Below are 15,423 nucleotides of genomic sequence, written 5' to 3'. Positions count from 1 at the left end.
TGGGGTGGGCACTGCCTGTTTCTTCCAGCATTAACTCATTATCATACTTTTTGAACAGCTCAGTAACAAAACCCTTGACAGAGAAACTGCAGACTGGAGACCCTACAGCTTTCTGAATGAACTAGGTCAGTAATTTTTAAACACTTTAATCACCTCAGTAGCCTTTAGAGCAATTCCAAACCCAAATCAGCCTTTCATAAAGGCATTAACAGTAAGGATGAATATTGGTGTTGTCTTTATTTCACCAACAGAATTGCCAGGAGTGAAAGATGGAGAATTGAGAATTGTTTCCTTTACCACAAACCACAGACTAGAAAAGCAGAGTCAATATTCATTCCATTCTCCCCTTCCAAGGTTACTGGCTTGAATCACTATTATCTACTCCAAAAATGTTTTTCTAAGGATTGAGGACATTCAGAGTTCCAATTTGGGACTTTTTTTCTTTTCTTTCATGCCTGATAAAGCTCAGCCCTGAACTCTGGGCTGCTGGAGGAGTGTGGAGCTCCCAGTAAATCACACCATGCCCAGTTCCCAGGCAATACTGAGCCAGTGCAGCCAAGCCAAGAGGGAAGTTTCATTGCCTGGTCTGAGTTTACTCTCCCTGGCTTAAGTTTTAACAGGGTTTTGAGCAGCTCAGCTCAAATCCTCCCCAGCTGTTTGTTTTGCTGTCTGAGCACTTGCAGTTTGGCTTCTCAGTGGCAGAAGGATTTGCCCTTTTCTTTACTGGGATTACTGATATCTCACTGAAAATATGCTGTGGGGAGGCAAGTGCAGCATTAAGGGGCATTTTGGGGTGTTTAAGGGCAGCTGTGTCAGAGCTCACGTGGCAAAGGAAGGGGCACAGGCAGCAGGGCCATCCCCTCGTGCCCCCAGGCCAGCCCTGGCTCCGCAGGGAGAGCCTTCCCTGCATCAGGAAAATCACAAACCTGCCCAGCCCCAGTGCCAAACTCTTCATCATTCACTAAAACCATCAGTGTTTCTCCTGTAAACAACCTGCAGAACTGCTGTGTGTTTATCTGGACATGACAGGGAGGGGGGTCACCCTTTCCAAACCCCCCTCAAAGCAAGTTCATTTTATTTTTACCATTTTGCTGCGCTTTTTTTGCCCATTTTTGCTTTCTTTGTGTTTATCTTGCTGTGTCCTGAGCTCCCTGTGTGCCACATCTGTCCTGCATTCATGCATTTTATTTTACCAGCACAAGCAATGCCAAAAGCCTCTGCAGTGAGCAGTGATAAATACTTTAGCTAAGGGGTCTCCAGCAACATTCCCAGTTTTCCCATGGCATTTTGCATCCAGGGTATCTTTTTCTTTCCTTTTTCACACTAATTGATGAAAATGATCTTTTTCCTTCCTTTTCAGTACCAGATTAATGCCTGCTCATGCTGACTTTCATAATGTTGAGTCCTTGCTCAGATCAGAGCCATTTTTACATGAAACTGTAAAATATTTTCATTTCTTGGTATTACAAAACCCACAGGTTCCACCTGTGCAAACTTCAGGAGAGAAGTGAAAACCTCCAATTCTGAATTGTGAACATGGAATATTAGTGAGGCCCAGTGAGGTCCCACAGGGTCCTGCCCTTCCACTGCATCGTGGTGGAAGTGCCACAGCTCAGGACGTGTTGCACCTTCCCATCCACCACCAGCCTCGGGTTTATGGCACAGATGCCCCAGCTCATGGTTTGGAGGAGCAGCCAAGCTTTGGGCAGGGCTGGATTCATTAAAACAGTTAAAATAGTCTTGGGCAACTCAGAGCTCCTCTGCTGGGACCTGAGAAGTGTCCTGGAGAGAAGTGTGAGCAAGAGGTGGGCAGAGAACTTGGAGGGAAAGGGAAGAGGAATGAAGAGAAGTTTGGAATGGATGGAAACCCCTCAGCTCTCCTGGTCCCCTCCAGCTGTGGCAGTGACCCCACAGGATGGGACCAACCAGCTGAGCAGCCTCAGGCTCACAGAGTCATCTGTAGGCGTGTTAGAAATTGTCCTAAATATGAATTACAGTTGGGGCAAAGGAAGTTGTGGGAATATCCACATGAAAATTAACTCACACACTCATCCTCTAAAACCTGCAATCACAAGGAGTTTTCTTAATTCCAGTGGATCTCACCAGCTGCAGGTGTTTTACCTGTTTTGCAGGACTGTTTTCCAGGTGCATGTTCATTCCAAGTGGGAAATGCAGGGACAAGACCTGTATTTTCACTGCTGGTACATTTGCTTGGGAGCTTCACATGTCAGGCTTTGTCTGAGCCCTGATCCCATCTGTGCAGGGAGTTGGGTCTGGGGCTGAGCACAAGTGATTCCCATGGACATGGCTCGAGAGATCAGTTTGGAGACCCTCCTTTGGTGCCAAGAAGAGGCAGCTTTGTCACCTCCCTGTGTGTCACTGCCCTCCCACGGCAGCCCAGCCCTGTTCCAAGGAGGGGCTTGTTCTCCATCTCCAGTTGGAGAGCAGGAATTCTTTGCCCTGTGGTTGGTGTTTGCTCTAATCCAGCGTGCACTGGGCAGTGGCACTGCCAGCTTCCCTTCCAGCTCCTCTCCCAGGCAGGTCAGAGGCCCTGAGCCACCCCTGAGCCCAGGGAGGGTTGTTGTGCCCCTTGGCTGCAGTGCTGGGCTTTATGTGTCATGTTTTCTTAGCACAGTCCTGGATGCAGAGACTGAAGTGTGAGGGACTGGGAGCTGCATTTATTCCACAGGGCCAAAGCCACTCAGGTTGATTCACAGCTGACTTGGCATTTTGCTCAAAGCCAAGAGGTGTGGGAAATATTTCCAGCCAAGCCTCTGACTTCACCCAGCAGATAATTCAGCTCCAGAGTTAAACCTGGACTTTCCTCAAGTGCCCCATTGCTGGCCTGCTCAGGCTTTTCCATATTAGCTCCTTCTGCAGCTTAAAAAATAATGTGCCCATCATTCATTTCCCCTCCTGAGGAACACAGTGAATACACAAAAATGGGTCATAAACCCACAGTATTATAGCAGATAAAAGAGAAAACTAAAGGCAGAATTACAGGGAGTAGTGCAGCTCCCCAGGGGTCAGCCTGGGTGCCCTTTGCTGCCCTGTGCCCTGCTGGGAGCTCTGCAGATGCTCCTGCCCCAGCCTGGGGGCACCACGGGAAGCTGCCCAAACACTGCTGGGGGTTCCTGCCCCTGGAGGTTGGCTCAGCCCTGGCAGGAGGACATGTGCCCACCAGGGATGGCCCTGGGCAGCAGCACTGCTGGCAAAGGGAGCCCCACCCTTGGGGTGGCAGCCAAGGGGTGACTGAGCTCCATCCTCCTCACTCAAGACTCTGCCCTGGCACAGTCCAGGAGGGAAAGACAGCCCTGAGCTAATCCTGCTGTGTGGGAGCTCCTCAAAGCTCCCAGTGCCCTCTGTGCCAGGGTGAGGCTGGGCACTGGCCCAGGGGCAGTGGTGGGACACAGAGCAGAAGGGGCTCCAGTGGATTGGGGGTCACTCCTAGCCAAAAGGGCCCCAGAGAGCCATTGGGGCACCACCAACCTTGGGCTGTGCTCAGGAATGGGCTCTGAGAGCCACAGCAAAGCTTGGCATGTCTTTGATGTGCCAGCAACACATCCATTGTCTGATTTAGGCATTTTCCTTATTTAGCAAAAAAAGCAGAGCTGTGATGGAACAGGCAGTGGGACAGCATTGCCTGTGGCTGTGACAGCTCCTGCAGAGACAGAGGGCACCCAAGGACAGGGGGGCTCTGGGACACACTGGGCAGGGCTCTCTGCCCAGTCTAACCCAGTCCCTGCACTGGGAATCCCATCAGCCACAAGGACGTTTCTGAGTAACCACATTGGTATCGATTTTCCTGGTCAATAAGGAACAGCAGAGTCTATAGCTAAGCAGATTTAAAGGCTTACATTAGATTTTCCTTTGGATTGATGTGGAGGGTCCTCTGCAGGAGTGAAAACAGAAGGGGTTCCCATCCCCTTCTGTCTCTGCTTCCATGAGGAGCACCAAGTTCCTGTGGAGCTGCACAAGGTGTTGCTGCCAGCTCTGCCCTTGTGCTGCACTGTCAGACCACAGTGGGCTCTTAGGGACTGTTGTCACACCAGTTATTGGACTGTGCACATTTACAGTAGGTCACTTAAGCAGATTGTGAACACCTCAGAGTCTAAAGCTGTGAGTGAAATAACCACAAACAAAACAAAGCCTAAAATTAGTCACTGAGTGATGTCACACAACTTGTGAAAGGACACGTTCCAGGCTTCTTTCACCAATCCAACCCAGTGTTGCAGTGCTGAATGTACCAGCAGGTGATTTTTGCTGATCTCCTGATGGATGGCTGTTCCTGGTAGCCCTGCTGCAGGAAGGCCTCCCTTCCACAGGAGCTCTTAAGCACATGCAGAATTCCAGGCAGGCACTGGCTCCCCACTGGAGCTGAGGGTGTGCTCACAGCTGAGGATGTGCTTAAGAACCTCCCTAAATGAGGGCCTTGATGTACAATTTAGAGGGAAGAATATATGCTGCTCAGCAGTCAAAGCAATCCAATTTACATAAATATTTATTTGTTTTCCATTGTATATCATTTTCATGCAGGTGCTTGTGGGATGGATAGACGTCAGAACACATACATAATGGAAAAAGGCTTCAAAGGTATGGTATCCAGAGCTGCAGAGCCTGCCAGTGTGAGGAGGGTGGCCCAGAAAGGTGAGATAGGAGCCCCTGGGACAGTGGGACAGACAGGAGGGGCAGAGCAGTGACCCCCATGGGCTGCCTGCTGGCAGCACTCCTGGGGCAGGGATCATGGATTCAGGCTTGCCAGGGCCACGGGCGCCTGCCTGGCACAGCAGCACAGCAGAGAAGGGAGGGCTCAGCTGCAGGGCAGGAGGAGCTGGGCAGGGACACTCCTGTAGGACCCACTGGCCACCAAAGGATCTGGTGGCACCTGCTGAGGACAGACTGGGCTGTTTCCCTGCTCTTGGCCAGCCTGAACTCAAGCAGAGCCCTTGGAGAACAAGCTGGGCCTGCCTCGTGCCCTTTGCTGGGGCACTGGGAGCAGAGATGGAGCACAGCCCTCCCTGGGCACTGACCCCTCCCTGTGGGCACTGGCCCCTGCCAGGGCACTGACCCCTCCCTGGGCACTGACTCCTCCCTGTGGGCACTGGCCCCTGCCAGGGCACTGACTCCTCCCAGGGCACTGACCCCTCCCAGGGCACTGATCCCTCCCAGGGCACTGACCCCTCCCAGGGCACTGACTCCAGGGCAGCCCAGAAGAGCTCACAGACAAGTTCTGGGCACAGCCAAGGTGTGACATTTCCCTTGTCCCCCAGGTTTGCATCCCAAACATTCCAGTCAGTGGGACACGGGAGCAACTGGCATGGTGGTTCCCACAGCTCGTGCCGGGCAGGGCTGGCACTCAGTACACAGCCCTGGTGCCCCAGAGGGTGGGGCAAGGGCTGTGCCCCGTGGGGAGCAGGCTGAGCCCCCTGGTGTGAGTGCAGGGTCTGTACCTGCCTGGGAATGTCCCTCCATCAGCTGAGGTCACTCCCACAGTGCCTGTGCCCACAGTCCTGGGGCTGGCATGGGCTGGGCATGGGCACAGCAGTGCCCTCACACACCTGGGCTCCAACACCCTCTGCCATGCCAGGCTGAGCTGCCCAGAGCCAGCCCTGCAGCTGAACTAACAGGGAAACCAAAAGCCGTTCCTGTTCAGAGCAATGACCAGCCCAGAGCCAGGCTGAGACCAACAGGCACTGGAGCTGCTGTTCTCAAAATACAGGGATGCAATATTGGCCAAAAAATCACCTTCCTGCACAGAACCACCAAGGGAAAACAAGAATCCATGACCCACTCTTTCTTAGTAAAGCTAAATTTAAAATATTAAAAGGGTTATGTACATAAATTATATATAATATATACTTTATACTCAATCCACTGGTTTCAGCCACTCCAATGATTCTCTTTTTCAGAAGAAAAATCTGAATACATTATAGCTAGTTGTTCTCTTTATGTGGAACTATTAATTCCATTAGTTTAAACTAAATTACTGTGTTTTACAAGGTTTAAAAGCTGCTTTCAGCACAGCTCCCATGGGCACAGTCACACAATGGGTACAGAGGACAAGAATGGCAGGGGCAGGGAGGTCTGAGACATCTTCTGTTCCTACCTATTCCGTTTGTTATTTAGGATCTCAACCATTTCTGTCACATGTTTATCTCCTTATAAATGTTGGAATCAGGCCCAGGAATGTGTCAGGACAGCCAGGGTGTTCCTGGTGCTGCTCAGCTGCCCCCAATGGGCACGGCTGGCACAGACAGGGACAGGTGCTGGGCACAGGGCACACCTGGGGGCTTGGGGACTCACCTGCAGGCACCTGAGGCTTCCCAGAAGCAGCTGCCTTTGGCTGCTGGAGGCTCCCACAGTGCCATGAGCAGGGCAGTTCCCGGGCTCGGGCACCTCCAGTGCCAGCACAGTCTCCTGCCCAAAGGAGCTGGGAATGTGCCCAACGCTCAGTGTGCAGCAATTCCTGCCCTGCCAGGCCCCGACTCACCAAATCCCTCTGAAAGATGGTCAGAAAGGAACTCCCAGTCCCAGACAGTTGGATTCTGTCAGCAGAAGGACTCTGCAGGCGGTGCTTGGGTTTTATCTGCTTTCATCCACTGTAAACCCCTTGGCTTTTCCCACAGTGTGGTGGAGCTGGGGAGGCTTTTCCTGCAGGGGAAAGGGGTGTTTGGTGCTGCTGGGCCAGCTCAGAGCCCGGGAGGGGCATGGAGGGGCTGTGGTTTGAGGCTGAGCTGGTTGTGGTGGTCCTGCCCAACACCCCCTTCCCCTCTGAGGACACCAGGGCTGGTTCCCATGGGCTGGCTGGAGGCTGTGCCAGGGCAGGACACCGTGGGCTGGCTGGAGGCTGTGCCAGGGCAGGACACCAGGGCTGGTCTCCATGGGCTGGCTGGAGGCTGTGCCAGGGCAGGACACCAGGGCTGGGGTGTCCCCTGTGCCACCTGACACAGGGAATGAGCCAGTGGAGGCCCAGGGGTCAGGCACAGGTTTGGGTTTGCAGGGTCACTCCTGAACAGTGTCTGACAGCAGCAGGAACCTGCAGGCAGCAAGGGGCTGGGTGGCACAGTGCCAGTGGCACCTGTGATGGGCTGAACAGTCACAGCTTTCCAGTGCAGGTCTCTGAGCAGTTTCTTTCCTCTGTGTGTGCTCAGAGATACCATTTCCAAGCTTTTCCTCGCAGCTGAGTCCTTTCCTATTTTTTAGAGGTATTTTTTTAAATGAGTGCTGATGCACTGGTGGGATAATTTGACCTGAGGGAGGAACATTTTAAGGGGAAACCCTTTGCACAACATCCAGGAAAATCCCTGGAGCTGGAAGCACTAATCTCAGGGATGCAGGGCTGGGGGTTCATCTGGGCTTTGCCCAGGCTCTGTCCCCACTCCTGTGTCACCCTGAGCAGCAGCCAGGGCTGGGCAGGATAGGGACTGTGGCCAGCCAGGCACGTCACCCCTGAGGAGGGTCAAGGAACAGGACAGCACGTTCTTCCTGTGCACAGCCCCTTTCCTGAGCTCCTCCAGCAGGGCACGAGGTTCCAAGGCTTGTCATTAGGATGCCAGGGGAAATTCAGGGCCAAAGAGAGGAACCCTGTCTGGGGGAGGGACATTTCCAGTCCCTGCTAACAAAAATAAACCCTCCAAAGGTCTGGTGATTGGTATCCAGGCAACACAGAAGGCAGAGACTTTCAAAATTAGAGCATGTTCCCCATGTTTCTCTGGCAGTCCAGCTGATCCAGTGCTCCCAGTGAGCCCCAGCACTGTGGGGACAGGCCATGGGTTGAGCTGAGCTCCACCTGCACGAGAGCTCAGCCCTGTGGGGCCCGGGGAGAGTGAGGAGGATGAGGAGGATGAGGAGGCAGCAAGGCCAGAGCTCAAACAGGACCCTCAGCACAGTGCACTGAGAATTTATAAATACGTTTGTCCTTGTTAAATTAATATATGAAGCTAAATTTGCCAATTGATGCCAGACTTCTTAATTATCACCAAATTACTGTAATAACAAAGTACCTCAGCTGCTTCTCCATGATCTTACACAGTGTTGCTTGTGGGCTGGGGACTCCCTGGTGTGCAGCACATTCCCAAACATGTGCTGGTGCTCCATGGAATGTGTTGTATCCAGAGCAAAGGGCTGATCCCCACAGAGCTGCTGTTGCATCAGCAGGAATCAGCTCCTGGGCAGGTGGTGTCTCAATGTGTTCTGGGGAAAGACAGTGCCTGGGAGAGGCCACGCAGGTCTGGGCAGCCCCAGTGGTGTCTGATGGTGCCTCCCAGCAGGGCTGGGGAGGGCAGGGCAGGGCTGCTGCTGGGCACACCTGCCTGGCAGGGCTGGGCAGGTGGGGCTTAGCTCAGGGAGGTAAAATCGGCTGGGCTGGGCTGAATAAAACCGCTGGGATTTTTATGCCAGCTCAGATGTCCCCAGTTCCATAAACAGCACAGCACTGACCCACAGGGGCAGGATTTCTCATCTGCCCTCTTTGCTTAGTGGCCAGCAGTCCTTCAGAACTGACATTTTATTATTCTAAGCCCAGCTCTGGGTTGATTTGTTCCCTCCCAGCTGGTAGGGAATGCTTTGTAGTGGACACTCAGGGCAGAGAGAGAATCCTGCCTTTTGCCCCATGAGTATTTGCCCTAGAAAATGTGTTTCAGCAGCACAGCTGGAGACAGAGAAGGAAGTTTGTGACCATGTCCCCATAGTCTCACCCCAAAATTCAGAGCTGGCTCATTAAAGGCTGCACAGGCTCTCCTAATGAGCACTCTGGACCTGCAGCAGCCACCAGGAGCTGGAACTTGCTGGCAGGTCGAGCTGAGCCTTTCTTTGGCTGAGAATGGAATCAAAGCCCCAGGGCTGAGTCTCTCCTCATCCATCCTTGTCCCTGATGCAGTGGCTGCTCCCACTGCACCTCCAGCTCCTTGTCCACATGTGACAGTTCATTCATGGACAGCCCTCCCAGTGACTGAAGACTGGGGCCCAGTCCACATAGCACAGCTCTTTTCAGTCTAAAGATTTGGATTAATTGATTCATTCATTGGTTAGTCTTTGTCCATGGTCTCCTCACCTCTAACACTGACAGATCCCAGACTGTGGCACCTGAATTTCAGTCACACACTCAGCAAAGGCCAAACCACTGAGCTCACTTGTGCAGGAGCCTTTGGTTGCTCCATCATCCCACAGCAGGACAGGATGGGGCAGTTTTCCACTGACTTTACTGGGGTGGGTTGGTGGAGCTGCAGGGCCAAACCCTGTGTCCAACAGCCAGGGAACCTGGGTGTTGCTTTGGTTCCCCTCTGCTGTGAGGTACCAAATCAGGCGTGTTCCACAGGAAAGCAAAGGCACTGCTGGTCCCAGCCAGGCTGAAGGCAGAGCAGTTTCTTAGTTTTATAACTAAACAAAGTCTGCAGTGGTGCCAGGGCCTCTGCCAGCCTCCCATCCCCAGTAGTCCCAGATGTGGAGCTGATGTCACTACCCCTGGGAGCTGAGGGCTCTCAGACCTGCCAGTGTCCCTAAAACTGGGGCCCAGAGGGGCAGCCCTTGCTGCAGCTGGCAGGGCACAGCCTGGCTCCTTGCTCAGGGCTCACCAGGGTGAGGGGCACCAGGCCCAGGGGGTGCTGGACACACAGACACAACCCCAGGGCTGATGGAGGGAGAATCTGGCAGTGAGGGAGCAGGACGGGGCTCAGAGACAGGTTGGTCAGGGAGGAGCAATGTCGTGTTGTCTGTCATTTCTTAACCTGAATTTCTCTTTTTGTCTCCCATAGTAGACAGCGGGGGCAGCTGGGACTGCAGCTATTTTGCAAGTCCCACTATTTCTCCGGGAGTATTTCATATATACCAGGATCTGCCTTTGTACTGTAACCCAGCACAAGAAAATGCCTCATCTTTCATTGCATCGCTCTAATTCTAAATTACTGGCACTGCCCAGCAGGATGCACACAGCAGCAATGGCACGTTCTTGAATGTCAATGTTAAGACCTATTTATTCTGTATTGTTTTTTTATTTTTTAAAGCAAGACTGGCACTGTACCTTGCAGCAGGCTGGCACAGCCCAGCCAGGGGCACCGGTGGTGGGCACAGCTCTCACACCAACCTTGCTGCCCCCACATAGTGTCTCCATCACCACGTCCCTCTCTCCAGCCCTGGGGAGAGGAGCAGGAGGTGCCCACAGCAGTGAGGGGCAAAGCACAGCAGAACGAGGCTCAGGGGGAGGCTTGTCCCTCCTTTGGAACCCCAGGCATTCCCCTTGCAGGACCCGGGAGGAGCCCGACACAGGCAAAGGCTGCGGTTCTGAGCCCGTGGCACTGCTGTGCACCCCAGCACAGGGCACAGCTCTGCACCCCAGCACAGGGCATGGCTGTGCACCCCAGCACAGGGCATGGCTGTGCCCAGAGGTGCCCGGGGCTCCCCCTGAGCTGCCCCGTGCGGGGTTGGTCTCAGCTCCCTAGGAACGAGGGGAGGGAGGGACGGCACTGCCACCTCAGACTGAACGTTGCAGTGAAGGACAAGTAGAACCTTTCGCAGGGGACCCTTCGGCACTGTCAGTGGTCACTCTCTCCTGCCCTGGGCTGTGGATGCGGCACAGCCGGGCACAGGCGCACGGGTCGGTGCTGGATGCGGCGAGGATCTCCTGCCCCCGTCCCTGTCTCCCCCAGCCCTCCTGCAGAGGCTCAGCTGTAATTAACGGGGCGGGGCTAACGACCCTAACGCTCCTCCTCGGCTCTTGTTTTGCAGACTATATGAAGGAGTCTGTGTGCAGCTCCAGCACGTGTTCCCTGAACAGCAGTGAAAACCCCTACGCCACCATCAAAGACCCCCCCATTGTAACCTGCAAACACTCCGAGAGCAGCTACGTGGAAATGAAATCCCCTGGGCACAGGGAGGCGCCGTATTCCCAAATGCCAACGTCAGCCACAGCCAACAAGAACATCTACGAAGTTGGTGAGCAGAGGGAGTCACTGGCAGTGGTGGGAAGGGCTGAGCACTGGTGTGTTGATTTGGGGAGTGAAGAGTCATGGTGGATTTCCTGAGTTGGAAGGGACTCTCAAGGACCATCCAGTCCAACTCCTGGCCCTGCACAGACACCCCAACAATCCCCCCCATCCCTGTCCCATTGTCCAAACACCCCTGGAGCTCTGGCAGCCTTGGGGCTGTGCCCACTGCCTTGGGGAGCCTGGTCAGTGCCCACCACCCTCTGGGGGAAGCACCTTTTCCTGATATCCATCCCAACCCTGCCCTGGCACAGCTCCAGCTGTTCCAGGATCTTGTGTGGTGCTTTTCCCCTGCTCTGCCCCACGTGCTGCCTGCAGTGAAGCCAGGAGGGCTGGGATGGGTTGGGAAGCCAATGTCCCGTGCTTGGGGGCAGTGGCTGGTGTGGGAGTGCTGCTGTGGCCATAACCAGCTCTCCTTGCCCCCCAGAGCCCACTGTCAGCATCGTCCAGGACGGCCGCGGTCGCAGTGCCAGTTACCTGCAGAGTCCCTACGACCTGCCCCGGAACAGCCACATCCCTGGGCACTACGACCTCCTGCCCGTCCGGCACAGCCCCACACATGGGCCCTCCTGGGACAAGCAGTCTTAGAGGGATGGACTCCCCTGGGCACTGGGCTGCCCACACAGACTGGGGGAGAGAGGAGGGGCCGTTCCTGCCCTGCCCTGTGCGGTGCTGACGGAACTGGACTGGCTTACATAGGACCTGTCGTGACACAACATCAGCTTGGGCCAACTGCTGCATGATGTTATTTATAAAGACATTTTTATATGGGTACCTGGAACTAACAGAACCTCCTCCATGTGTGGCTGGAGTGCCTCACCCCAGGAAGGTGTCCACGTGCTCCAGGCAAAAACTCTCCGTGGTGTGTATTCTAACCCTGGCTTTGCTGTAAAATAAACCACAAAAACATGCTAAGTAGAAGGACTTAGAGATGTACATTTCTGCCAACTGCATCAAGAAACCTTTTGCTGTTAGGAACAAGGTGACCAGGAATGCACTGGAATTTATTTTCATCTTTGTCATGGGAATGGACATTTTTCTGAACAAGAGCAGGGAAACTTGTCATTTCACTGTCTGGGAACCTCATTTACTGCCATCACCTGTGCAGATCATGCTTGGTAATTAGCACTGAGATACTCATCTTTATGTTCAGAGAATTTGAGTTGAGAAATACTAACACAGATACTTCTGTGCAGGTTTTTAAATCCTTCTGAACATCCCCTGATCTTTGCTGAGGACCAGTTTCCACAATGAGTCTCCTCACCACACGTTTCATTGGCACACATGTGGGCTTTACTTTCCCTTCCACAGCTTCTCTTTTGTTGGCCAAATGCAGCAGACCTGTCAGGCCTGGGAGCTGCTGCCCCTCTGTGTCCTGCCCTGGGGAGCTGCAGGTTTGCACAGACCAGCCCTGGTTTGGTTTCCTTTCCCAAAGCTGAGCCCCATCGGCTTCTCTCTCCCATCTGCCCCCAGCACCTCCTCATGGCTGACTGTCAGCACCGAGCACACCCTTTGATTTGATGTGCATTACCATGTAGTGCAATTTATCCATTGGTGATTCTACCTGAAATGTCATTAAATTGAGCTGAAACTGGGTTTTCTTTTTCAGCAGCTGTTTGTGAAGTAAATTATCACAGGGCTGACCCCTGGTAAAGCTTTGGACTGAGCCACCATGATTTTTTTTTTATTTATTATCTTTATTGACCTAGAAAGTAGAGTACTTGCCGTTAGTTCCTTGTAGATTTTGAGCATGAAGTAGTATTGACTCTGAGTATGTAATTTAATTAGGCAAAGCGTGGAAGTAGCAAGTTGATGCCTCTTAAATATAGTAAGAAATTCTGTTGCACATTGACCAGCCTGATGGAAGCAGAAGAGAACCACACCAGCCCCACCAGTTTGCTCACAGCACCATCACTGGGCTGGCCTGCTGGGCTTGGGACTGGCCAGGGGAGCCCCTTCCAGCTCAGAGGGAGCGACTGGATTGTGGCTCTGAGTGGGACCAGGCACGGGATCCCCCAGAGCACCACGGGGGACACGGTTGTGCCCTTGCAGGGGGGTCAGCCTGGGATTGCAGCCCCTGGCAGGGCACCCCTGGGAGCATCCTGACCCTGGGAGCCTGTCCTGGGATATCCTGGGAGCCTGTCCTTGGTTATCCTGGCTCTGGGAGCCTGTCCTTGGATATCCTGGCCCTGGGACCCCATCCTCGGATATCCTGGGAGCCTGTCCTTGGATATCCTGAGAGCCTCTCCCTGGATATCGTGGCCCTGGGAGCCTCTCCCTGGATATCCCAACCCTGGGAGCCTGTCCTTGGATATCCTGGCCCTGGGAGCCTGTCCTGGGATATTCTGGGAGCCTGTCCTTGGATATCCTGGCCCTGGGAGCCTCTCCCTGGATATCCTGGCCCTGGGAGCCTGTCCTTGGAGCAAGGACCTGCTGGGTGGTGGGGCTGGCTCTGAGCCCCCCAGGCTGAGCCCAGAGACCCCCCCAGGCTCCTGTAGTAGCAATGCCACAGGATCATTCCCACGCCCTTCCCTGAATGCTGCATGTGTGCATGGGGGCCTGGCTGAGCAGCAATAGCAGTTTTGTTTTCCAGGAAAGCCTTATTTGAGATGTAAGGAAACAATTGTTTTGTAGGGCCAGTAAGAATATAATTTTATTTACATGATTAGAAGGACTTACCTCAAAAATATCCAGAGAAAGGCGGTTGGATAAGGAACACTCTTGCTAAGACCCACCTTGAGACCCAGCACAAGACCCCACTGCCAGCCTGACCCATGGCTGTGAGTTGCTGTAGTTTGCAGTGAGACTCCAGAGAGCAGAGATGTGCTCAGCTGTTGGTTGTTTGTTTTTTTCAAAGCAGGATTTTGAAACCAAATGCAACGATGTGCATAGAGCTTAACTGGAAAAAACCAAGCAAAACCAACAAAAAAGGTACCTTCTTGTATATTAGCATTAGCTTAGGAAACAGGCACCAAAATGGCAATACTTTTTTAAGGCAAGACAGATTTGTAATATATTTGTTCACTGTGCAAAGGTATCCTACCTTGTACAAAATAAATGGAGTTTCTCTCACTGTGTAGTTCTCAAACGTACTCATTGGCAGAGCAAACATCCAGCCCATGCACAGGTCTGGATTCTGCAGATGATGTGGCTGCTCAGGAAGGGGCTGCCCAACATCCCCATGGGCACAGGGCAGGAAAGGTGGGATTGCTTGGAAAACCCAGTGCTGCCATTCCAGATTCACCTGCAGGAAGGCCTGGTGTGAAACCAAGAGGTGAGTGGGTCTGTGCACCTCTGGCAGTTCCTCAGTGGGCTGGAGGTGAGTCCTGAGCACGCACAGTCCCAGCTGGACAAGCCACACACCCCCTGGGCCTGTGCCAGCACCACTCACTGATCCTCACATGCTGTGGTGTGCTGTGGTCACAGTGCCCTGGGCCACTGCCAGGGGTGTGAGGATCCTGGGGTGTCCATCCCAGCAGGGGTGCCACACACAGGACACGTGGCAGCTGCCCCAGCAGCCCCCAGGGAGCACAGTCAGTAAACCTGGAGCACAGACCTGCAGCAGAAACACCTTCAAATGATTCCCAGGCAACGAGCACTGCGACGTGCTGGAGCTCTTCAGTCTCTGCTTTGTATTTCTAAAAATCTTGTTAACTAAAGCCCAGTGTGGAATCTTCCCATTTGACAAGACACACTCAATAAGCTGTTTAAGGCTGGAAATTCATCAGGTTTTGAACTGATAGAATAAGTAATTCTAGCTTAATAAAAATGTCCTTTCTTCTTAAGAGTCAGAACATCAGCTCCCATCAAACACAGGAACCACATGAACAGTTTCATTATTGGTAAACTGGGACTGTCAAATACATAAATGACAGCAAAACCTTCTGCCAAGAAAGCCCATTTTGCATCATTCTGTGGAGTTCCCAGAATCTCAGAAAGCTCCTTTCAGGACCCAAAGCAGTGCCTGTTACCATCAGTTGTCTCCATTAGCAGGGAGAGGCACTTCAGTACACAAGTAATGCCAATTATGGAACAGGATGATTAACCAGCAGCTAAACACCAACAATCCCCCACTGGGTCAGTGTTCAGATGGAATACTGTCCTGTCCCAGCAGCGTCCTGTCCCAGGCCAGCCAGGATCTGCTGCCACAGCCCAGGAAAAGGCCGCAGAGAGCCCCAGACCAGGAGGCAAAGGCATTCCCAAGTAAGCAGTTCCCTCTCTGTGCACACCCACTGGATTTTGTCTCCCACAGCGGTTTGTGCTCCCACTGGCTGCTCTGCAATTCCAGCTGCTGCAGGAGGAAGTTTTGCCTAAAACCACATGGAATCCAGAGCTGGTGTGACAGTTGAGTCGAGTTACCTGCTCACAGGAATGAGAAGAGAAAGCAGAGTGAAATCACCTTGTCATCAGTTCCTGCAGAAAGGCAGCACTTTGTGTCCCACGG

At 53.2% G+C, this 15,423-nt stretch overlaps 1 protein-coding gene across 13 annotated transcripts in view; it reads left to right on the top strand.

Annotated features, from left to right (window-relative positions):
- Positions 1 to 12,638, top strand: part of MEGF11 (multiple EGF like domains 11) — a 274,889-nt gene extending 262,251 nt beyond the window's left edge. For 6 of the 13 annotated variants that reach the window (XM_071568006.1, XM_071568011.1, XM_071568009.1 and 3 more), the window contains 4 exons: positions 59 to 125; positions 4,537 to 4,593; positions 10,723 to 10,929; positions 11,407 to 12,638. In XM_071568006.1, coding sequence (XP_071424107.1) covers positions 59 to 125; positions 4,537 to 4,593; positions 10,723 to 10,929; positions 11,407 to 11,567 — 492 coding nt within the window. In that variant the 3' untranslated portion in view covers positions 11,568 to 12,638. Of the gene's footprint in view, positions 1 to 58; positions 126 to 4,536; positions 4,594 to 9,752; positions 9,939 to 10,722; positions 10,930 to 11,406 lie in introns of those variants that run through there. The other 7 variants (XM_071568015.1, XM_071568017.1, XM_071568012.1 and 4 more) reach the window with 4 other exon arrangements.
- Positions 12,639 to 15,423: the final 2,785 nt, after the last annotated feature.

Source organism: Pithys albifrons, chromosome 13, assembly GCF_047495875.1.
Source record: "Pithys albifrons albifrons isolate INPA30051 chromosome 13, PitAlb_v1, whole genome shotgun sequence".
NCBI classification, from domain to species: Eukaryota; Metazoa; Chordata; class Aves; order Passeriformes; family Thamnophilidae; genus Pithys; species Pithys albifrons.
Note: the sequence above shows the minus strand (reverse complement) of the source record. Positions and strands in the feature narration are given on the sequence as shown.